General features: G+C 37.5%; 1 protein-coding gene across 6 annotated transcripts in view; it reads left to right on the top strand.

Moving 5' to 3' along the window:
* LIMS1 (LIM zinc finger domain containing 1) overlaps positions 1 to 24,861 on the top strand; it is a 156,861-nt gene extending 132,000 nt beyond the window's left edge. For 5 of the 6 annotated variants that reach the window (XM_023733730.1, XM_023733736.1, XM_023733726.1 and 2 more), the window contains exons 3-10: positions 11,216 to 11,282; positions 12,096 to 12,216; positions 12,997 to 13,146; positions 15,276 to 15,426; positions 16,150 to 16,242; positions 17,619 to 17,667; positions 19,190 to 19,265; positions 22,197 to 24,861. In XM_023733730.1, the coding sequence (XP_023589498.1) occupies positions 11,216 to 11,282; positions 12,096 to 12,216; positions 12,997 to 13,146; positions 15,276 to 15,426; positions 16,150 to 16,242; positions 17,619 to 17,667; positions 19,190 to 19,265; positions 22,197 to 22,311 (822 nt within the window). In that variant the 3' untranslated portion in view covers positions 22,312 to 24,861. Of the gene's footprint in view, positions 1 to 11,215; positions 11,283 to 12,095; positions 12,217 to 12,996; positions 13,147 to 15,275; positions 15,427 to 16,149; positions 16,243 to 17,618; positions 17,668 to 19,189; positions 19,266 to 19,459; positions 19,719 to 22,196 lie in introns of those variants that run through there. The other variant, XM_023733744.1, reaches the window with a different exon arrangement.
* The last annotated feature ends 524 nt before the right edge of the window (positions 24,862 to 25,385 follow it).

Below are 25,385 nucleotides of genomic sequence, written 5' to 3'. Positions count from 1 at the left end.
TTTGAATAGTCTGTAGTTTAGTAAGAAGTGTCCTAATTAATTTGGTATATGTTGATACCAAAAACTGGGGAAATTTGAATAGTCTGTAGTTTAGTTAAGTGTATTGTACCAATGTACATTTATTAGATTTAGTAGATGTATGACAGAAGCTGGGAAACTGGCCCGTTGGCCAGATATAGCCTGCCACCTGTTTTTCTACAGCCAGTGAGCGAAGAATGACTTTTACATTTTTAAATGGTTGGAAGGAAAAATCAAAAGAAGAATAATATTTTATAATGCATGAAAATTATATAAAATTCAGATTTCAGGGTCCATAAACAAAGTTTAATGGCAACACAGCAATGTTCATTCATTTACATATTGTCTATGGCTGCTTACTTTCTAAAACCGCTAAGTCGAGTGCTTGACACACAGACCATATGACCCACAACACCTAGCATATGATCTAGCACATTACAGCAAAAGTTTGCCACTCCTGATGTGAGATGTTAACATTGGGGAAGATTGGCAAAGGATAAATGGAACTCTATTCTATTTTTGCAACTCTTTGGTAAATCTAAAATTATTTCAGAGTAAATGGTTTTAAAAAGAAAAGAACTTTTGGCATGTTTGTATCTTGGCCTGCCTCATACTGATCTGGACTTACGGTATATGAATATTTGTTCATGTCAGGAAATTTCTGCCAGTATGGGCACAATTTAAGATCTTGGAGGAAGCCAAGCACAGTAGGGGTGGGAAGTTGAGGTGGGAAGAAGTTACACATGGTCTGACTTATTTAAGGAGCCCTGGTGGTGCAGTGGTTAAGTGCTCGACTGCTATCCAAAAGGTTGGCGGTTCAAACCCACCAGCCGCTCCACAGGAGAAAGATGTGGCAGTCTGCTTCCATAAAGATTTATAGCCTTGAAGATCCTATGGAGCGGTTCTGCTCTGTCGTTTAGGGTTGCTATAAGTCAAAATTGACTCGATGGCAGTGAGTTTGGTTTTTGGGTTTTTTTTTTTTCCCTGACTGATTTTAGTGCCTGTGCTTCCTATACCAGAGCAGTCTCATTAAACATAAAAACTTGTTCCATGTCCTACACTAATTCTGTGACACTTGGCAGAATCATTTCTCTAATCCAGTCTTTTGCTTCAAAAAAGGACTGGTCACTTATACGCCTTCTCCTCAGTCAATCCTCTCTTCTCTCTTTACTGTTGATTTTCTTTTAATACCATGATTCAGCTCAGCAGATTTTTTTTTGTTGTAGTTAAAGTGAAAGTTTACAATTCAAGTTAGTCTCTCTTAAAAAAATTTATACATACATTGTTATGTGACCCTAGTTGCTTTCCCTATACTGTGACAGCACACTCCTCCTTTCCACACCGATTTCCCATGTCCATTCAACCAGCTCCTGACCCTCTCTGCCTTCTCATCTCACCTCCGGACAGAAGCTGCCCATTTAGTCTTATGTATCTACTTGAGCTAAGAAGCACACTCTTCACGAGTATCATTTTATGTCCCACAGTCCAGTCCAATCTTTGTCTGAAGAGTTGGCCTCGGGAGTGGTTTTAGTTCTGGGTTGACAGAGTTTGGGGGCCATGCTTTTTGGGGTTCCTCCAGTCTCAGACCATTAAGTCCAGTCTTTTTACTAGAATTGGAGTTCTCAGCAGATATTTTTAAGTATTTGTGATGTGCAGAACGTCCTAGTAGTTGCTGTGTAGCTTGTTGCAGGTGTTGTTGTTGTTGTCAGGTGCCGCTGAGTTCATTTTTGACTCATTGCAACACAGCACAACACAACAGAGTACAACTCCCAGTAGGATTTTCTAAGCTGTCATCTTTATGGGAGCAAATCGCCAGGTCTTTTCTCACGCAGAGCAGCTGGATGGGTTCAAACGGCTAACCTCTCGGTTAGCAGCTGAGCACTTAACCATTCATTGCACCTCCATTTGCAGGTGTGATAGGTTTAAATTCTAGAACCCTTACTCCTGTGATTTCAAAAATAAACAGCCAGCAGAAAAGAGGGACCTACAATTGCCACGGTCTGGTCTCTAGCAGGTATAGGACAGTGTTTATACCTCTGTTCTCTGCTTATCAGCCGTGCCATGTTCAGTGGGAATAACATGTGAAAATATATCCCTAGGGGATTAAATCTGCTCTTCCTATGACCCTTATCTGATCTGTCTTCTGTGAGATTTTGTGAATGACATTTATTCATTTGCCTATTCATTTATTGATCTATCTGTCCATTCAACAAATATTTATAATGTTAATTAGGCAATGACAATGTGCCAGGTAATGTGTTATATTCTAGAAGTAGAATGGTGAACAATATAGACTTAGTCTTTAAGGAACTCACAGTACAGTGGATTAGACTAGACTGACAGATCAAGTTGTAGAAAGTTGGGTAAGAAAACCTCACAGTAATATGGATTGGTTGATAATAGGGAAAAGAAGTTAAATCTACCTGATGACAAATTTTTTGCCCCCAGAGTCTACTGAAAGCTGAAATAAATAATATTTAACATCTTTTAGCACAGTGCCTGGCGTTTGATAAGAGCTTAATGAATGGAATATACTAATTTTTAAAAAATAATTATGTGGTTTTACAGACTGTTAACTGGGTAGTGTAAACAGTTAAGCGCTCGCCACTAGCCTCAAGGTTGGAGGTTCGAACCTACCGAGTGGTGCCTCAGAAGACAGGCCTAGCAGTCTGCTTCTGAAAGGCCTTGAAAACCCTATGGAGCAGTTTTACTCTGCACATCTGGGGTCGCCATGAGTTGGAGTCAACTTGATGGCAGCTGACAACAACCGCTACTCCTAGCATGATGCCTTGCCCTTAGAGGTCACTCGGAATATTTAATGACTGAATGAAGCTTGGTGAAGCTGTGCATCCTAAGATGTCTTAAGAAGCGTGTGTCCATGTTACTACTTTTCAGGACCTCTATATTTTTCTCAGATTTGCAGAATAGAGGATGGAAGGTGGATTCACTTTACCATTACTGGTCAAAAAGGAACCCCATAGCCCAAGACTGGAATGTAATTGCTTCACATCCAACACATTCATCTGTGTTCAGATGAACAGTACTGAAGTAAAGGTCACATTGTGTGTTGGCAGTGAAGCTGGTTTAGATTCATAGACCTTTGATTTTTCAACCCCGGTTTTTAAAATTCTGATAGAAATCAATAAAATCAATACTTTAGAAAGTCAAAGATAATTTAAGAATTCTGTATCATTTTCTATATTCCTCTACATAAAAGATAGGGTGCAATACAGAGGAAAAAGCACAGGCTTTAGGGTCAGACAGCCTTAGGTTTGAATCCTGCTCCACCATTTACTGACTTTGGCACAGTTATTAAATCTTTCTGAATTTCAGCCTTCTCTACCAAGGGGATAAACACACCTACCTCATGGGGTATGAATTTGAACCAAGGTAGCATGTAAAGCAGCCAGTAAAGTACCCTACTCCCTTCCTCCTTTCCCCAGTGGGTGCTGCTCTGGATAAGTAATGCTTGCCCCTGCTAAAGCAGGGTTTCTCATCCTTAGCACTGTTGACATTTTGAACTGAATAATTCTTGGTTGTGGGGTCTGCCCTGTGCCTTATAAGATACTTAGCAACATCCCTGGTCTCCATCCACTAGATGTCCATAGCAGCTCCCTCCTCAGTCGTGACAAAATGTGTTCAGACATTGCCAAATGCCCCCTGGGTTGGGGGGCAAAATGGCCCTTGGTTGAGAACCACTGCAGCAAACAATGAGAGCATCTCTTCAGATAGGTTATGGACCTCACTCTGGTAATAGCAAGTCGGTCCTAAATAGGCGTGTTTTTCATGTTGTTTAGGTGAAGAGGCAATACCCCACACAAAGCAAAAACCTTTTTATAGTTCTGTCTCTGAGAATTCGACTGCAATTAGACTTAATTCTTGTGCTATAAGTTTAATTAGAAAGCATTTCTAGAAATAATTCATTTAAGAAAGACCCAAAAGAAAGCATACTTTTCCTTTAGCACAAGGGAAGATAAGTATACCATTGTTGGATAGTTCATCACTCCAGTATTTGTAATGAAAATAATATCCTCATTAATCAGAAAGCAAAGTACAGTTTACAAGTAGTAATTAGAACTGGTTTCCCAAACTGAAATTCAGTTTCCTCTGTATTTTTACAATTTTATAATCTTACTTCTTCATTTTATTTCTAAATAACTTTTCAATATTTCTGATTATAACAGTTAGTCATCTTTTCACTTTAAGTCTGTATCGAAGATAGTGGCAAACATGTTAAAGCAACAACCATGGTGTACCTGCAACCACTGCCACCGCCGCCAAGACTTGAGAAGTTCATCCCTGGTTTTCTATAAGTCTCTAGAGCGTAGGTTTCACATGTCTTGTGTTACTTCCTATTCCTTTACCTTGCCAGGAAGTAGTACTTTATATGTGAATAAATGCTGTATAATTGCTAATTTTAGAAGCCTTGTAAATCGCATTAATATTCCTGACATAATATCATTAAACCCCTACATGAGCCAGGTGCTGCCCTGAGTGTTGTACAAACTTTTTGTTGTTGTTGTTCGTTTTCTTTCGTTTAATTCTCACACTAGCCCTTCAAGTTAGGTACTGTTATTCCTTAACATCTGGCCAGTATGAGGCTCAGAGATCTTCACTGGCAGGCAAGTCGTAAAGTCAGGATTTTATCTCAAGCATGCTTGTCTCCACAGGCAGTGTTCTCTTCCACTATAATGCCCTGCCCCCGACTGAAATTTAGGTAGTGTCTAAGGAATGATATTTTATAATTCTGGCAGATGATCCTGTCTTCTGTATAGCCATCAGTAGTGCTTCATTTAATAAATATTTATGGAAAACCTACAATGATTTGGGTAGCACTTTACAGCTTCTATGGTTCTGTTCATTTTCAGACCAAGAAGATTCTAGAGAGATTGTATAAATACGAGTAATATATGATTAAAAACAAAAACCAAACAAACCCATTGCCATCGAGTCAGTTCCGACTCATAGAGACCCTGCAGGACAGAGTCAAACTGCTCCGTAGGGTTTCCAAGGAGTGGCTGCTGGATTTAAACTGCCAGCCTTTTGGTTAGCAGCCATAGCTCTTAACCACTGCGCCACCAGGGCTCCTATATATGATTACTGATGTTTAAATCTGATATCGCAGTTATCCTCAAAAGCAAAATCTATTCCCATTAATGCTGGTTTTCATGTTATCAGTATCTCAGATCACCTATTTTCTTTAATGAAAATGAAGAAATATTTGTAAAATGACCAAGTCAATAGTGGCATGAGAAAGCTGATGAAATGCCATTTCCAGGGGGAAATAGTGATTGAAACCAAGACCCTAACACCGACTATACCTGTTGCTGTTGAGTTGATTCTGACTTCTAGCGACCCTGTAGGACAGAGTAGAACTACCCCTTCGGGCTTCCAAGACTGTAATCTTTATGGAAGCAGACATCTTTCTCCCGTGGAGCGACTGGTGGGTTCAAACCGCCGACCTTTCAGTTAGCATCTGTCATGGATTGAATTGTGTCCCCCCAAAATATCTGTCATCTTGGCTGGGCCATGATTTCCAGTATTGTGTGAATTGCCCACCATTTTGTCACCTGATGTGATTTTCCTATGTGTTATAAATCCTGTCTCTATGATGTGATGAGATGGGATTAGCAGCAGTTATGAGGTAGGACTCAGTCTACAAGATTAGGTTGTGTTTTAAGTCAATCTCTTTTGAGATATAAAAGAGAGAAGCGAGCAGAGAGACATGGGGACCTCATACCACCAAGAAAGCAGAGCTAGGAGCGCGCGTCCTTTTGACTTAGGGTCCCTGCACTGTAAAGCTCCTAGACCAGAGGAAGATTGATGACAAGGACGTTCCTCCAGAGCTGACAGAGAAGAGGATGCCTTCCTCTGGAGCTGATGCCCTGAATTTGGACTTTTAGCCTACTAGACTGTAAGAGAATAACTTTCTCTTTGTTAAAGCCATCAGCTTGTAGTATTTCTGTTATAGCAGCACTGGATGACTAAGACAGCAGCCAGGCACTTAACCACTTTGCCACCAGGGCTCCTCTTAACACCGACTATAGTGGTTCCTAAATCTATCTTTGTGACATCCAAGATTATCTCCAGTAAAAGAGGTGCCTTAATTTTTCACCAAGAAAGCACTTTAGGAAGTGAAATGGAACCAATAGTTACAGGATAATATAATTTCAAGTTTTTTACAAATCAGAGGATGGACTGAGCCAAGGACTTGGGACTTAGTGTGCTGCCATTTTCAACCCAAGATGGTACATGTTTAGGGGGTGGGTTCTTTGTTGACGCTTCAGATTTGTTTCCTTCTCCTCCTTAGTTTGAATTTCCCAAATGTATCCTTTTTTCCTATCACAAAATGCATAACAGGAAAGACCCATTTATGATGAGTGATTTAGTGGAACAGTCATTTACAAAGAGATTTCTTCACTCATTTCCTTTAATGCTGTGTCCTGATTATTCAGGAAGACTGAAACCTGAGAATGGAGACTAGGTGGGGGACACGTTCCAATTAGATGAGGTGTTTATCTGCTGACCCAGTCATTTCAAAGCTATTTATGACAAACCAGTATAAATCACTGTGAGGTGTGGAATCTCCTTGCAAAAAACAGTTTTGCCTTCAGTCTCAGTTCTTTTGAGCCAGACCACACCTGAGGCTAATGAATGGGGGGCTGACCAGACTGAGAGGAACCCCCTAGTAGCCCGATGTTGACTACCTCAGGAGGCATGATCGAATGTATCGTGACCACATGGTAAGGGCAATAAAGACCCCTGAATACAGAGGCTTGGAGACCTTCCAGGTTGGTGAGAACATCTGTTCTCCAGAGGGTAGGGTAGCGTGTCCCCTAGGCACATGAAAGCTTCACGTTGAGAACGTCCTCAGACCTCACCCTATGCATCTCTTCATTTGTATATGTTCTGAGTATAATAAATCTTTAGTTGTAAGTGTAGTATACTCTCCGTGAATTCTGTGAGTCATTTCAACAAATTATCAAACCCAGAGGGGCAGTAGGGGCCAACAGGGTGTCATGTGGACTCCTGAGCTTGCGACTCGCATCCTGAAAGTGTGGTGGGAAACCAGCCTCGAACCTGTGACCAGCAGGACAGAAGGTGGGGGTAACGTGGACTTCCTGAGCTTGCAGCTGGTATCTGCCTCTTTGGCAGTCTGAAGGGCAGCGTCCTTTTAATTTGTGAGCTCTGAACCAGCTCCAGGTGGCTAGGATCAGACAAGTGCTACATAGGCAGCTGATCTGAAGGATGATGTCCTTCCTTCTAACTTGTGAGCTCTGACCCAGCTTTAGGAGGCCAGGGTCGGAGAGTGTGTCCCGCGTGGGCAGCTGGTGATGAGGATGGAGAAGTAAGAAGGTGAGCACTGGATCAGTCCCCACATTTTGGGGATTGGATTTATGCTGATCCTTACCACACAATTGGCGACAAAGGTAGGATTTACCTCTTACCTAGCACCATCACCAAATGAAGATTTTCAACATTTGTACTTGCTTGGCTTAAAATGAGACCATCAACTAAGTTTCCATTGCTGAACTTTTTTAAAAGCAGTGGAATTCTTTTTTCTCTAAAGGCAATCTTCACCGAACTCCAAAAGTTAAAACAGTTAGAAGCAAAGCTCGTTTTAGTTGGAGTTCATCTTTTCCCTCACTGAACAACCCCTGCTACTTGCAGGTGGTAGGACCCTAGGGTTCTTAGTAATTTTGTTTAAATACTACTAATTTGGAGTATTAATATTTTTATAGGCTTATTGGGGCCCTCGTGGTGCAGTGGTTAAGAGCTCGACTGCCAACCAAAAGGTCAGCAGTTTGAATCCACCAACCACTCCTTGGAAACCCTGTGGGCAGCTCTGCTCTGCCCTGTGGGGTCTCTGTGAGTCAGAATTGGCTCAGTGGCAATGAGTACAGGTATTTTATTCCCTGTTACAAACCAGTTTTGGGATGCAATGTGTAGTTATCCAGAAAAATACTATTTATGAAAGTTCGATTCTTTCAAAGTTATGATTTCTGATTTTTCTTTAAAATGTTACTTTTGATCAACTTCTGGCCTTTTTCCTAGACTCAGAAATGGAGCCATAAATGACTGTGTTTGATAATTTCTCCACATCGTAGAAAAGAGGCAGCTCATTATAGCAAAAGAAGTTCCCCAACTAGGAGTTAAAGCGGTAGTCCTCACACCGAAGCATATCCTGGGGTATGCAAGGAATTTGCAGTATGGGTAGTTTCAAAGGAATCACATTTTGAATCTTTGTATTCCAGTTTCTAAGGATTCAATTTCTGGATCCTTTTTCCTAAAATTAATTTGCCTGATAATATATTTGTATTCTCAGTGGCACTTGCTTTTCCCACTTTACAAGAAGGGAACTTTAAATCGTACTATAATGCAATGCTCCAGCATTCCAAGCACAAAGAATTAATCATGGTCCTTAAACCCATAAGGCTTCCAATCTTTCTGTGCCTCGTGTATTTTCTTGTTAAGGGTGAAGCTTGACTTTAGAAACTCTGTTAGATGTTCTGTATTCAGATACATGGTACAGTTGGAGACTGCTGGGAGTTGTTGTGATAGCTTCCTTTCAGGATTGTGCCTTTTTCATCCTCTTACTATTTTCAGAAGAACTCATACCTTTAAGGGAGAATCCTGCGGGACCAAAGCAGAGAGAGCCTTGGTAAGAAACGGTGAATGTAGTAAGAATGTGTTATGAGCTAGAACAAACAATATGTAGGTTTGTGATTCTGGTGTGGCAGTGAGAAGGTAAGCAACTTACTTAAAGGTCATAGCCAGTCAGTGACTCAGTCAGGGTCAGAACCCCGGGCAGTCTGGATCCATCGTCAGTGTTCTTCACCCCTACGATATGCTACCTATTTAAAATCATATCTTGAAAGATTTATGCAAATTACAGTCAATCCAATTTAATTTTATTTATATAATGTTTATTTTAATATTTTACTTTCTACTAATAAATACGATATCTATTTACTAATTGCTGGACTAGTTTTGTTTTTTGAGCAGTATACATCTTTCTCTTTCATTAAATGCAGAGTAAAAGTTAATCATTTCTAACTGAATTAATGAAATTATTTGAGTTTTTATACTTGATTTCTTTTTTTAATTACTGCTTGAAGCTAAACATCAGATTTCTGTACATATATAACATATATTCAATGAAGGAATATATCTCACTTCATAAATAACTTCCACTTTTGGGTACAAACTACAGTGCATTATTACAAACTGAGGATTGAGTAACAGATTGATTTATTAACATCTGTTTATACCTTTAAAAATGGATACATTAAGTATATTAGAGCTCATTCATTTGAATTAAAAAATAAAGTAAGACTTCTGGCAGAAAACAAATCTGATTTGGCTGACTTAACAGTGAGGACTGGCTTTGCCAATTAAGCTATGGTAGATGTTTTCAATAAACTGAGTGGGCTAAATCTGCAGCCATAATTGACAAAGTTGAGTTGACAACTGATCCATCATTAAAAATGGATTTTGGAAATCAAACACTGTGGTTTGGGGCATATAACTTGTAAGGAGGTCAGAGCATCAAGGAGGAGACATAACTATCACAATTCCCGTGACTTATTTATGGCTTAGCACATCCATCTTTTTTTTTAAAGCAAGCCCCAAAATAGAAAATACACCTAGACTTACCACTGAACCCTGGCTCATTTTCACAGTGAGTCATTTCTATCCATGGATACGTGAAATAATTGTAGGAGAAAAGGGCCGCCCTGCTTATCTCCTTAAGATACGCTTTCCAAGTAGAAAATAGCAACAAAATTTATGACATATTTAAGTTTTGATTACCTGTGTAATAATAGTAATTGTTATGATAACTTAATTCAGAAGAAAGAATTTTAGCTTTTAGAGCTTTATGGATTCAAAAGGTAAAACAAATTTTAAAGTGTCATGTTATATATGCATTTTAATTGCAGAGAAGTATGGTAAGTGATCAGTTAAAGACTTAAATATGGAAAATATTACACTAGGATAAAAGTCTGTGGGGAAGGTGAAGTAGAAATGGTTCAAAGAGAGAAATGAAGGACGTGCAGTTTCCATCTGGAAAGAATAACATATGGTCAGTATCACCATTGTGGCATTTTGATTCCATTGTTTACATTTAAAAGAGAGATTTAATGGTTTCATTTTAACATGTTAATACTAAAATATGCTAGGATGCTTAGCTTCTGTACATATTTAAATTTAAAATAAAAAATTTTAGATGCCAACCTAAAAATTGTAGGGGGGTGTTTGTAGTTCCTTAAGGCAGTACTTGAGCGAAAAAGTTTGCTGACGACCAGATTAGAAAAAATGCCATTTATACAAGTGGCTGGTGCTTTGACCTTGGGCAAATTGCTTATTCTCTCTAGACATTTCCTCTCCTGCCTTTTTTACAGGGTTTGGGGAGGATCACATGAGATAATCTGTATGAAGACACTTTGCAAACTATAAAATGCGATATAAATGGAATGTGTTATTAAACATTTTGAATCACTTATGTACCGTTTATCCTCTGCCTGGGCTGCTGAGACATTCTTCTCGTAGCATTTCCACCTGCAGTCCCACACCACTTCCAGACCATTTGTAGCTTTCCCTGCTGTCTGTTGCTCCACCTTTGCCTTTTAGTATCTCTCGAATTCTATTCATCTAGCTTGCCCCCACCCAGCTGTACCACTCCTTGCCCTCACCTCCGCAGAGAGACCCTTAGAAGGGTCCTGCTAAATGTCATTAACTACATCTTTCATCTAATGATTTAAATGCAGATAATAGAAGTTCTTAATATGGCATCCTAGAAGCGTTTCAAGATATTTATGAATCCTTGAAAACTGCATGCAAAATTGTATGTGTGTACATACTTTCTGGGGAGAGTGGTCCAGAGCCTTCATTAGATTTCTTAAAGTTAGAGTATGTGAACCAAAAAACAATTAAGCAGAGTTAGGGGTGAAGTCGCCATGTTCTGGAGCGTAATATTAGTGCCAGTCTCAACTGGTTCAGTGTTTCTTTCCTCTGCCAACATGTAGGTATATGGAAAGGTACAAAAGTATACCTGTTTTTAAAAATCCCAGCAGAATTATAAATTTTTAGGGCAGAGTTCTTATCCAAAAAAACCTTTCCTGTATGTCACAAGAGAATAATCATACTCATTCTGTGATTATTTCACATTATAAGTTGATGGTCCTTTTTATTTCAGTTTGAAGGAAGGAAGTATTGTGAACATGATTTTCAGATGCTTTTTGCCCCTTGCTGTCATCAGTGTGGTAAGTCTGACTACTGAATGTAAAGTAGTAAATTCCAAGATAAATAATTTAACACTACTAAAGTATCAATGGTAAAAATGATTTTTGGTGATCATTAAAAATAACTGTTAGGTATTTTAGCAGTCCCCTTCTCTGTTATTAGTATACAAAAATCTGGAAGAGTATCACAACCTGGAGAGAATTTATTTTTAGGGACATCTAGTGTAAAGGTAGTTAGGGACTAACTAGGACCTCTATCAGTTGATCTTTTGGAACGTTCTTTTCCCCTGTTAATGAAACCTTTACCTGTTTGTTTTTGGGTTTGCAAAGGAAAGAGAGGGGGAGGACAGTCAATGAGGTGCTTAAGACGCTTGAGTGTTGCCGTGTGTTCCATCAGTGCTTGACTTGCTTGCCTGTTAGCCACTTCACTGGTTGCTAACTGCTCTCCTAGAAGGTTGCCAGAGATTGGAGAAACTAAGGAGAACATTCTGAAGGTTAAATGAAAGAAGAAGTTAAGTATGGATTACAAGAAAATGTGCTGTGGATTTCAGTTGTCTGTGTTGACAATGATCCAAAAGAACCAAAAGGCATTCAAAAAAGCCCAGTGCATAGGTTTACAAAGGAAAGCCAGATATAGAAATAAGAGCCCCAAAATGTGACTGTTGTGGAGGGGAAGCTTAGATGAAATTAAAAAGCATTTTTTTTCAAACGTATCACTTACTCTGGAAGATGCATACATAGAAAGTCCATATTTGTGGAAAAAGATGTGAACCTATTTTTTCCTTGATGTTTTTTCCCCATACTGGACATATTTTATATGCTGTTTCTCCACAGGTGAATTCATCATTGGCCGAGTTATTAAAGCCATGAATAACAGCTGGCATCCCGAGTGTTTCCGCTGTGACATCTGCGATAAAACTTTGGCAGATATTGGGTTTGTCAAGAATGCAGGGAGGTAGGAGGATTTCATTCTTGTGGATGGCTAGAGTGACTGTGTGGGGTCATGCCTCTTCTCCCTCTGGCGTCGTAAGGCAGCGCACTAGGAAACTGAATTTAGGCTTCAGGAACTCAGAGACAGCAGTAGATTGGCTAATCTAATGCCTTCTAGGAAAGGGCCTAGAATGTTGTGCACTAGGGCATGACTGCTGGAGCCCTGGTAGCTCAGTGGTTAAGAACTCAGCTGCTAACCAAAAGGTCAGCAGTTTGAATCCACCAGCTGCTCCTTGGAAACCCTACAGGGAAGTTCTACTCTGTCCTGTAGGGTCACTACCGACTTGACGGCAACGAGTTGAGTTTTTTTTTTGTTAGGATGTGACTGCTAGATGCATTCCTTGGCTGCCAAATCGGAGGTAGGGATATAAGATGGAGTTTCTTGAAAATCAGTCAGATTATCAGGGTCGGGATAATTGCTTACGGTGTTATTTTTACAAGTATTGTTTATGTCCTTAGACTTTTTGTAACTCTTTAAGATGAATTTTAATTATCACTCTGTGGTATTTATTATCATACTATGGTTAATGCAGCGTTACTCAGATGGATGCTTAAATACTGATGCTTGTTGAAAGTAGTAGCCTGATTCTGCTCTGTTAAGCACGGCAGTAACTTTTTAAGAAATGAGTTCTTTAGTTTCTTTCTGGAGAGATGGAAAGTTTTTTTGTTTTTTTTTTAAGTTATGAGAAAGAAGACACCTTAGATTTCAGATTTAGTTTTCTAAAGAAGTTTTTGCTCTCTTCAGACATCTGTGTCGCCCCTGTCATAATTGTGAGAAAGCCAGAGGCCTCGGGAAATACATTTGCCAGAAATGCCATGCCATCATCGATGAACAGCCACTGATATTCAAGAATGACCCTTACCATCCAGATCATTTCAACTGTGCCAACTGCGGGTATGGTGGTTTCTGACCTTTCTTTGCTGCACTAGCCGTGGAAATAGCCGATCAAACTGATCTCTGTTTCGATTCCTCCAGCAGACCACACGTATCTCTTTTTCTGTTTTCTCCAACTTTTAGTTTGGAAACTTTTACATCTATAGAAAAGTCAAGGGAATAGCATAATGAACACCTATATCCCCTTCACCTGGTTTCACCAGTTAATATTTTGCCACATTTGGGTGTGTGCATGCTTTCTCTCTGTGTACACATATACACATACCTACACAGTTTTTGTCACTGAACAGTTTCAAAGCCAGGTGCAGACACCATGACTGACCCTCAGCATACATCTCCTGAGAACGAGAACATTCTCCTCAAGAATCACCATACCTTTTCATATATTCAAAAAATTGCCGTTAATTCTATAATGTCTTCAGATATCCAGTCTGTATTAAAATTTCCCCACTTACTCCAGACACTGCCTTTTATCACTGTGTTTTTCCAATACGGGGTCCAATTTAAAAAAAACAAAAAAAAAACCAACTTAGTCTTATCTCTGTATGTATGATTCTTACAGTTATCATAATTAGGGTGTTATTTTAAAACATCTTAAATTCCATTTAGTTAGTTTTGCTTGATTCACATCTAAAGAGATTTTTTTTTCTTTAAAAACCCATGATAAATTTTTAGAGTATGGTTTTCTGAATTTGTTATCTAGTCTAAAAGATACTTTAAAGTTAATATGAGTTATATGCTAAGTTATATTAGGGAAATAGGAGAGAAGGTGGGCTAAAGATTTAAGAAAATGGTTTTGTGGTACAAAAACACCCACCTCATCTTTTCTGATTGGATGATCAGTTTGTCCCGTATCTAGTTTTCTTGTCCCCCCTCCTTCTGTGAGATTTTTCTCTTTCCATTTTCTGTTAGCATTTCTCTTGGAGAATTACTCAAAACAAAGGAAATTCAAACAAGTCTATTTGGCTAATTGAGACCATCTCTGTCTAAATGTTTCATGATGCAGGAGACTAAAAATAATACCTTAAGCATTTGGAGAAGGAAGATTCTAGGAATTTCATTGTTTATTTTCTCTTAACCTAACTGTTCCTAACAGCTTGCAACAATAATTGTTAGTAAATAAAACTAGTTTCCAAATCAGTCAGTTTGGAAAATCATTATCACGCATTCTGCCCTCAGCACTGTAACTGTTCTCTAGCTTTTTACTGATGATTAATGGATATAAATGTAAGGTGATAATATGATGAGAAAATGATAATAGGACCAGTGTGATTGTATGTATCTGACTTATTGTCAAATCTTATTATTATACGATATTAAAATCCTTTAATTACTACATTTTTTCTCCTTGATTTTTTAGTTTTTTGAAGGTATTGTTTTCAGTATTGGAATGCATGCTTGCTAATTGAGTGTTTAAATTTTTGGATGGTAATAGGGATTTTGAGAAATATGATCTGGTAATACAAGCCATCAATGAGGCGAGTGGCCCTGTGGCGCCACCGATCTGTGGTATGACAGTATACCAACGAGAGCTACGTAAATAATTTATTGCGGGCGCCTTTCTATCAGGTTACATGGGGAACCGCTGGTTTTCCAAATATGACACAGAAGAACCAAATCAAACCCATTAGGGTTCCCTAACTATCACACCGGAAAGCCCTAATTATGCTCGCAAGCCTTAGCTCGCAGAAATAAAGGAAAAGGGGCTAAAGTTTACAAAACTAACACATCCAGGAAGCATCGCCTAATAGAATGCTCAGCCTACGCAACAGTGAGGCTCCAGCTCCGGTCTGCTCAGCTTCACACGTTTCAAAAGGGACCCACCTTGATGCTAAATGCATTAGAACTGGAATAAGGCCTTACCTCTGAGGTCCGAGGCATAAAAAGTGGCCGGGATACCATTAACCCAGTGGTAACAAAAGAGTTAATGTTTTGTTAGCAATCTGAAACCTGTTCAAGTCTATTAATTCACATTACTCTGATTACCTCTTAGGGGGAGGAAAAAAACGGTGTCAGGTATTGTTGTAATTTCTTTATAAACCTTCTAAAAAGTGTGGTAGCCAAATTAGTTGCCTCTTTTTAGACTCTCTTGGTAGTATTATTCAGTTGGATATCTTTCTCACGGACAGGAAGGAACTGACCGCTGATGCCCGGGAGCTGAAAGGGGAACTATACTGCTTGCCATGCCACGATAAAATGGGAGTCCCCATCTGTGGCGCCTGTCGACGGCCCATCGAGGGACGCGTGGTAAATGCCATGGGCAAGCAGTGGCATGTGGAGGTGAGTTCTGAACGGAGTAGGGAAGGTGGTGGTTGTTGGTTGCCGTCAGACTGATTCTGACTTACAGCCACCCTATGTGTGCAGACTAGAACTGCTCCATAGGGTTCTCAAGGCCGTGAACTTTTAGAAGCAGATTGCCGGGCCCATCTTCCGAGGTGCAACTGGGTTGGTTTGAACTGCCAACCTTTCCGCTGATAGTCAAGTGCTTCACCCTTTGCACAACCCAGGGATACACATGGTAGAGGTGTAAACAATATTTTTTGAATCTCCATGGTTCGGGTGTGCTAACAAGATTAGGATATTCTACGGGTTAAATATGGACATTTTAAAGGAACTAATTTTGTAGAAAATTAAGAATATAGAACACATACTGCTTTTGTGATCTCTCAGTAATGATACGTGATGTGCATTTTTGTTCTTGTTATTAAGGTAAAAAGTGTCGTGGTCCATAGCCAATAGCAGCCCCTCCCTATGGGTGCTTCTGAGATGTTCATCTCTTTTCTGTGTTGTTTGAATAGGCTTTGTCTCAGCCTATCTGAGACTCACAGATACCTGAATCAAGCTTGTCTGTAAAAGTGTTAGAGAGATTATCCATGGCCAAATGAAACTACTGCCTCAAACTTCCATGTATCTTCTCTGAGAATATTTTTATTTTGGAATTTTGCTTCACTAAATAAATAATATGTGGCTATTCGAAAATGACCTGTAGCAATTTTTTTTCAGCATTTTGTTTGTGCCAAGTGTGAAAAGCCATTTCTTGGACATCGCCATTATGAGAGGAAGGGCCTGGCGTACTGTGAAACCCACTATAACCAGGTATCGACAGCACTCATTGGAGGCTAGATCCACTTTTACGGGTTTGAGTTTCTCAATATTTTAGCTACGAGGAAATTGCTTAGAAAATGTACGTTGGTCTATCAGGATTTGCTTCTAAGTTTTTATTTGAAAATAATTTCAGACTCACAAGTAAGTTGCAGAATAGAAATGAGAAGAATACCTGTATACCTTTTACTCAGGTTCACCATTTGCTGCATTATTTGCGTGGCTTACTCTCTCTCTCTATAAAAACACGCACATATAAATGCACATGTATTTGTATACATGTATACAAACACACAAAATTTTTCTTTCTGAAGCATTTGGTGGTCAGTTACATATTACATACATCATGGCCTTTACCCCTAAATACTTCAGTATATATTTCCCAAGAATTTGGATACTGTATTTATAACCACAGTACAGTTATCAGTATTGATACAATACTTTATTGTTCATATTTCAGTTGTGTCATTTGACCCAATAATGTCCTTACAGCATTTTTTTTCTGCTCCAGTACTGGATCTAGTCTGGGGTTGTCTTGACTCTTTAGCCTCCTTCAGTCTGGAACCTTTCCAGAGCCTTCGTTTGTTTTTTTACAACATAGACATTTTTAAAGAATACAAATTCCTTCCCCTCTCCTCCTTTTTAATAGAATGCTTCTCATTTAGGGGCTTGTCTGATGTTTCTTCATGATTAGGTTGAGGTTATGCCTTCTAGGCTGCAGTCCTGCATAGGTGAGGCTGTTCTCAGTGTATTACATCTGGAAGCACATAACACACTGTCCATCTGTCCCTCGTTGATCATCACCCAGTCAAGGTGTTGTCTGATCACCACTGTGTAATTGCCCTTTTCCCCCTTCCCTTGCAACTAATAAGCAATGTGTTGGCAGTCATTTGAAGACCAAGCAAGTATCCTGTTCCTCATCAACTCCCCCTGCCCCCCCCATTTGGCACCCGTTGATGAGTCTTGCCTGAGCTAGCCTCTACACTGCTGGTTACAGAAGATAGTTCGCCGGCTCTTGCCTCCCCCACTCTTGGTTGACCCTCAGCATTCTGTGTCTGCATGTTTTGTTGTTTTATTTCTTAACCGTATGAACTTGCAAGTTCTTAGACATTCTTGAACAGTCTATAATTCGTTACTATTACTTATTTTGATGCTCAAAATGTCCTCTAGATAGATTTTTTTAAAGGGATGAAAAGTTCATTATTTTCATTGTAAGAAGTAAAATCTACTCAATGAACTTTACTAATTCACCGTTACTAATGGTAAGTTCTGGTTTTACATAGCCAGCTATTTGTTCTTAAAGGAGAGAGAGAAATTGCATGAAATTTCCTGTGTTCTTAAACCTAACACTTTTTTTTTTCCATTTTCAGCTATTTGGTGATGTTTGTTTCCACTGTAACCGTGTTATTGAAGGTGATGGTAAGTATCTGTGGATTTTATATGACATCATTTTGGCATAAAAACACTTGTGTAATGTGAAAATTGAAAAAGGTTGATGGTTGCTATTTTTTGGAATGTGATCATTATCAGTTACTTTAGTTCTGTTTTATGATAATGCTTTAAGCTCATATTGAGCATTTCAAGTTCATTCTAAGACTATGACTCAAAGTGCACATTCCACATATGATACCACATTTCTTTCAGTGATTACCGTGGATCCGTAGGCATGGGCTATGAGAGGAACTAGGCTGTGGCAGTAAGAACTCCAGTTGGGATTGCCACTGCGGAAGCTCCAGACTGTTGTCTTGCTGTGGAGTCTCCTCTGCTGCCCAGCGCCACAGGGTTCTTCCACTAGGGACTGAGGGAACTCTTACCACAGTCTCTGTCCTGGGCATTCCTGAGACCTGTTTTTGTTTTTAGTCCCTGGAATTACATAATGTGGAAGTTATAACAGGGCAATGTTTATTAGGAACAGTTTAGTCTGCTGTGCTAGTTAGGAAGAATGTTTAGCCTTGTAGTTGCTAAAACCTGGCAGTTAGCTATAGGCATTTCTAGTGTTTATCAGCCTTGTCCTGTGATAATTAGGCAGGGCTGATTGGAACAGAGAGGAAGCAGCTGTGTTTGCGAATAGTGACTAACACAATTCTGCCAGAAACTTCCTGGCAACGTGTTAAGCGTTCCTGTTTTCAGCAGGCTTTATAGTTCTCAGCAGACATCACTTAACTCAGGAAATACTTTCTGAAACACTGCCTCTATGCAGTTTGCAAAAGGACGAGTTCAGGAAGGCGGTATTTAGTGCCATTCAAAATAAAACTCCCTCCTACTTGAAGCAGACAGTTGCCAGGTGAAAGAAGATGTCAAAGGAAGGTAATTGCTTATTGTCAGCTTTGGAAGAAAGACTCCTATGTGCAGATAAGTTAGCGTCTAGATTTTTAAAAATTATCTATCTAGTTTATATTTCTCTGTTGGGCAGGTGGCAATCGGAGCATTAGTGTAGCAGAGAGTGTACTGGTAGGCAAGCACTGTCCCAGAAATGCTAATCCGAGTGATGTGATGCATATTCAACATACGCTGGCCTCATCCAGAGACGATGTACTCTGGTGAAAAGACATGGTGCATACCATTTATATTCCCCACAGGATATTCAAAGGCAAAAAAATTGAACGACAAGTGAAGGTTGAAAAAGGCAACGATAACCTTCCCTAAGTAGAAGCTTCTACTCATGGGAGTCATAAATTAAGTGTTCTGTTTGAATGTGTTTTAATAATTGAAAAATAGCCTCAACATCATTAACAAAATTGATTAAATGAATAAACATCAGTTAATTGACGGCACTGAGCTTTTTACTTACGTGATTCTTTTGCTAGAAGACCTCTTGAAGGTTTATTCCAAGTATTGTGGAAAAAGCTTTGGTTCCATTTTAGAGTTGAAAATTTCCCTTTCCCCTGTCTCCCATACTGATGTATTTCTATGTGACCAAATCTCTGCTCTCTTTCTCTAGTGGTTTCTGCCCTTAATAAAGCCTGGTGCGTGAACTGTTTTGCCTGTTCTACCTGTAACACTAAATTAACACTCAAGTAAGTACTACAGTTTAGTCTAGTGTGAATCCTAAGACTAAACACTTCGGGGTAACGTTTTTTTAATAGTCGTAGAATTTTTTAAGAGAATTATTTGATTCCGTATTTCTTCTTTCTGTTCAGGCCTTCTGAAAATAAGGTACTTCCTTTAACTATTCCCTGTTCTTTCCTCTATTTCTTTGTCCTGCTCAAAGGGATAAATTTGTTGAAATTGATCTAAAACCAGTCTGCAAACACTGTTATGAGAAAATGCCAGAAGAATTTAAGAGGCGACTTGCCAAACGGGAGAGAGAAGCAAAGGATAAGGACAAGCAGAAAAAGAAACAGCCAGTCTGTTTGTAAACTTTTCTGTCCCTTCTATCGTCATTTTCACTACTCCCTTCTTTGGTTAGTCCTCTGGAATGTTTTTGTTCTGTTTCCATTTTTTTTTTTCCTTTTGCATGTATTTGTAGCTGCCAGAGATTGAAATACAAGTATGTGTCACGTGTAGAGTTGGTCTTTTTGCATAATTATTAAAATTGTAAACCTTAAAGGAATAAGATCCACGCTTATATCAGCTTGTGCTTCACGTATTTTCCTCAATCATTAGAGTTCCCCTCCTACTCTTTTTCAGTCACTGTATGGTAGATATCCTTTTCTTTTCTTTTTCTTTTTTTTAATGGATTCAGGGGAAGGATTCCAATCGGCTACTAGATGGTGGAGAAAGTTTTAAAGTATTTTTATTCGGTAACTGGAGCTTTTAAAATCCTAGTCTTTGGTTTCTTTGTCTAAAATCATTTAATTGATAAATTGCAAATATCATTGGATATTGTTTTTAAAATGCACACATTCCACATTCTGTATTAAATCCTCTTCAGCATGTTTCATATCTAAGCAAAGTTCATCGAATGTACATAGTAAGATATCTATAATCTTTGGTGTATGTGTATGTGATTTCATAAAATGCCCATGTGGTACTGTTTATGAAGTCATCTCCTTGATATCTTCAAACTCTTTTAATTCTGATTTTTTTTTAAATTTTATTTTTGCTGTTCTTGAGAATATATACAGCAAAACTCTATACCAATTCAACAGTTACTTGTACAGTTCAATGACATTGATTGTATTCTTCCAGTTGTGCAACCATTCTCACCCTCTTTTTCTGAGTTGTTCCTCCCTCATTAACATAAACTCACTGCCCCTAAGGTTCCTATCTAATCTTTTGAGTTGCTGTTGTCAGTTTGGTCCCATATAGATAGTTCTTAAAAGAGCGCAGTGCTCAAGGCAGACATTCTTTATTAAGCTAAACTATCATTTGGTTTTAAGAAGACTTCAGGGGATATTTTTGGCTTCAAGTTTAAAGATTATCTCAAGGCAATAGTTTCAGGGGTTCATCTAGCCTCCATTGCTGCAGACCGTCTGGATTCCATGATAATTTGAAATTTTGTTCTGCATTTTCCTCCTTTTGATCAGTATTGCTCTATAGAATCTTTGATCAAAATGTTTCAGTAATGATAGCTGGGGACCATCCACTTCTTCAGGTCTCATAGTTTTTATAGAGCGTATTTCAATCTTTGAAATTCTGCTGAATTACTAGCATGATTTTCCCCTCATGGTTACCATTGTGTTTTGAGCTCTAAAATTTTTTTAATGTTACAGATCTTTTGCTAAAGAGGAAGTAAAACTCAAATATAAAATTAAAATTATGGAAGGCTTGCTAAGTAGTTTCTCTGAAAGCAGTATTAATTTCTTTAATTAAAAAAAAAGACAATTTTAATAGCTTTTGATCTAGGAGAAATGTGTAACTCAATAGTGCTATTAAATCAGGCTACCCCCTTGAAGCATTTGCAATATAACATCATTTGAATTACTCCCAGCATTAGGGCCCCGGTAAAAAATACAGCTGAAAAGTACTTGCCATTGTGGTGCCTTAAAAGAATTTTCACTGTAAATATGTCATTAAGAATTAACTTTGTTATTGACATTGTTCTATTAAGATTATTTTGAAGCCTATAGTCTTCTAATTTAATATACTTTTAAAATACATTAAAATTATAACAACAGGTTTTATCATTTTGTCATAGTTGATAATGTACCACTAGACTTGTTAAACAATGTTTATTAAATATAATTTCACAGAAAATGAACAGGTTATAACGTTGTGTATTTACTCAATTTGGAATTAAAGACCCTAGATTCCAAAAGTACAGGACAAGCACAGGACAAGTATAGGCTGTCTGAAAAGTTGTCTTCTCCCAGACTGTTGTGCAAATAAATTGATAACATATATTTGCTCTAGCGTTTAAAAAGAAGAGATAGGTTCTCTATACAGCCACCATGTACAAAGAGAACAATGGCTGATTTGGTTACATTTGTGTTCTTTAAGAGCAATTAAAAACTTTCTCATATCTTTCCTACCAACCTTTTCTGTCAAACAACCAAAATGACTCTTTATGATATAAGATAAACATTTTGTTGGGGGTGGGAGGCGAATCATCTTGCACTAGGAAAGATGAAACCTCAAAGCTACCTAATTTAAAATATTAAGATCGTTTTGTCTCTAGTAAAGAGAGGATTTTTCACATTACAAAAAGATGATTCTTTGCTTTAAATAAATGTATTCTTTAAGTTGTGTACTCATGATACTGTAAAATGTAATTTACTTACTTTAGATTTGCTGTATACTTAGAATCTGGTAAAATATAATACACATTTTATATTACACAGATATATAGGACCAATTTACAAGGACAAACTTTTTTCAAACGATACTGTGAATTTATGTTATCTACCACAATGACAAGAATTGCGATTAGAATTGTAGTCCCTTCCTAACATGGATAGAAGTGCCATTGTACAGTTTCTTCATTTAGTTCATTAAAATGACTTCACATTATTTATATGTCTATGTTAAATACATTTCTACTAATTTTTTATTATTATTATCCTTAGGAATAAGTTTGTGGAGTTTGACATGAAGCCAGTTTGTAAGAAGTGCTATGAGAAGTTTCCACTGGAGCTGAAGAAAAGACTTAAGAAACTATCTGAGACCTTAGGGAGGAAATAATTGCCTTTATTTTACTTTTTTGCTTCTATGCAAAGATAAGAAATCAACAACATGACTTGACTTGATCCATCTTTATTTAAACTGTATCTCAAAAGAGTTGAGACTGAGGGGGACTTAAATGTATGGTTTTCTTCATCTCTTTTTTTTTTTCCTCATTAAAAAAGAAAAAAAATGTTTGTGTCATGTATTTAAAACACAGCTGACATCAGGATTTGCCTTTGTTAATCCTTATCAATTTATTGACATATACACTGTACTTAATAGCAAAAATCACATAATTAAATGTTAATTAAGGTCTAAAAAATTAACTATAACTTGGTAAAATGAAAGTAAGGAGTCAGCTTTTACATGACTCAGATAAAAAACAATATAAACATTTTTTTACTTTGTATTCAAAAGAAAATCATTTCCAACTGCTGTTGGGAGGAAATATGGGAAAGAAAAATAACCCACCAAGAAAAACAAACCTTACACAAACTTAGCATGTTGATCAGATTAATAGCTGTAAAGTGGACAAGAAACACGTATTCAGAACTACTTGATTTTGTTACATTTTGGTTACATGCAGTACTTATTATGCTTAGTTTTATATGTTGTTCTTGTGAACTTCTTCCTTCATATAAATACTTAACAATAGTCATAGCTAATTAATAGTATGCCTTTTTAAATTTTGTGCAAAAATTTTATACCTGATATTTGAAAATACAGTGTACTTTACAATAGTGGACAAAATGAAGTATTTTTTAATGTATTAGAGCAAATATGCCTTTAAGTTTAATGTCAAAGATGTAGACTTACAGTAGGACATGAAATTAAATTTTATGCAGCTTGAAATATATCACTTAAAACGTGTGTGTATATGTATTGGTCATATTGCCTTTATAACCACACTAATATCTGTGCTTTATACATAATCAAATTTGCCTTGCCTTAGAAAAACACATACTTTAATCAAGAATTCTAGATGTTTGGTACAATACCAACTAAAAATAAGTGCATCGATTGGGATTTGTAAACACAAATTCGTTTATCACAGCACTGCTGATTTTTTTTTTCTTCTCAGTTTGTTGGAGAAACCCGTTAAAATTAATTTCTGTCATCTTATTAGGGAGAATAATGTTGATATGTAATTGTTTCAGGTTTTCTATTTCGAATCTCATAATTAATTGGATTTTATTTAGTATAAGTAAGAGCTGTAAATGACACTTTGAAATTGGAAGAGAGATGTCAAAAGTGTTAATTTTAGGTCAGAAGTAGTGAATTATTCTACTTTATAAAAAATTTTACCCCAAAGTTCCAGGACCATTCTTTGTGGATAAGCTTGTTGTGCAAAGCAAAAGCTTTAGGGACATTTTTAAAATGTTGCTGCTGCTATGTTAGTGTTTAAAAAGAAAGTTACCAAGATGGGCCTCTAAAAGGAAAACTGCTGATTTTTCCAAATATTGCTGAAAATACTGTTTTGCCATAAAAAAAATCTCAGGATGCTACCACTCTGCCATTAAAATATTTATATGCATGCATTTTTTTAAATTTGTGCATGCACTTTACAGAGTAAATTCTGTTTCTGTTTTCAAACAGGTTATTTTTTAATGTTCTTTTAGAATTCAAAGAATTTGATTGAAATTAATAACATATTTTAAGATTGTACATGTTCAGTAGTTTGAAACGATCTTTGCATTTGACGGTAAGAATCAAAATCCCTTCCGTGTGCCTTTGTCAGCTAATATATGACCAGCAATGAAAACCTTGAAAGTATTTATTAAGTATTATACTATGGATGTAGGCAAAATAGGATAGTATAGGGTCTTGATGGTAAATTCACCCCTACACAAAAATACAAAGCAGAAAAGCCTTTACCTATATTCTTAACCACTTTGAAGATGCATGGACTGAACTCAACTGCTTTGCTTATGTATCTTACATAGCTAGGCATCTTCTGTGGCCAGAGGTCCAATGCTTTCTTTGCTCAGTCCTTTCTTAAAATGTGAATTGATGTTTCTTAGAAGTTTGACTTGTTAAGTCCCTAACACCTTAGGGTAGTTTATCTAGATACAGAACATCATTAGAGCCCTTACATGTGGGAAAGAAAGAAGTTGAAAAGTTACAAATGGAATAGAAGACAAACTTGGTCAGTTTCATAATGTTTTTTGTGGGGCTTGCCCTGGCTACTGAAAAACTCATGCCAGTTAGCATCTCTTTATTGGAAGTCCTACATGACAATATGAAATGATTTTTTTTTTTTGTTTACACCTAATTTCCAAGTGCTCATTTTCTTAGCAAGCCTAATATTATTGGGAATAACGTCTTGGTACAATTAAAACATTCTTTGGATCATACTCAAAGCCCTATTAACACTGCACCTGAAGTAATGTTATCTTGCCTCAATCATTTGCCAAAATAGCCATTTGTAAGTTATGGGTGTTTTGAGGTATTTCATTTTAGATTGTACGCTTAATGGCAAGGATACTATATCAATAATTATGTTTTTATATAGCAACGAATGCAGTATACTCTTGGTGCTTAATAAATGTTCATAATTATTAACCATAACCTGTTTATGCAGTGTTTAATTTGTCTCTATGAGTTTTCCTAATCTAGATATTTCATATAAATGGGATGATAAAATATTTGTCCTTTTATGTCTGACATTTCACTTAGCATAATGTTTTCAAGGTTCATCTATGTTGTAGCTTGTATCAGAATTTCATTTCTCTATGTGGCTGAATGATATTATATTGTACATACAGGTAGTCCCTGACTTATGACATATTGGAGTTATAACAAACTGCACTTACAGCAGCTTATCATTAGTAGTATGTACTGCATACAATGTTAAAATATACCTGTAAGCTTATGTGTAATGTTTCTAATCCCCAAAGACAAATCAAGGTCAGATTTATGAAGATACTGATAATAAAAGGCAATAATAATGAAAAGTTAAAAAAAAAATGAGGTAATTGACTTACATCAGAACCGACTTACAACAGAGTGGTCAGAATGGAACTGTATCACAAGTCAGGGACTACTTGTACATGCCACATTTTGTTTATCCATTTATCAGTTAATGGATACTT

The sequence above is a fragment of the Trichechus manatus genome, unplaced genomic scaffold, assembly GCF_000243295.1.
Source record: "Trichechus manatus latirostris isolate Lorelei unplaced genomic scaffold, TriManLat1.0 scaffold00004, whole genome shotgun sequence".
NCBI classification, from domain to species: domain Eukaryota; kingdom Metazoa; phylum Chordata; class Mammalia; order Sirenia; family Trichechidae; genus Trichechus; species Trichechus manatus.
The sequence above is the reverse complement of the archived record's forward strand: the minus strand, read 5'-3'. Positions and strand labels throughout refer to the sequence as shown.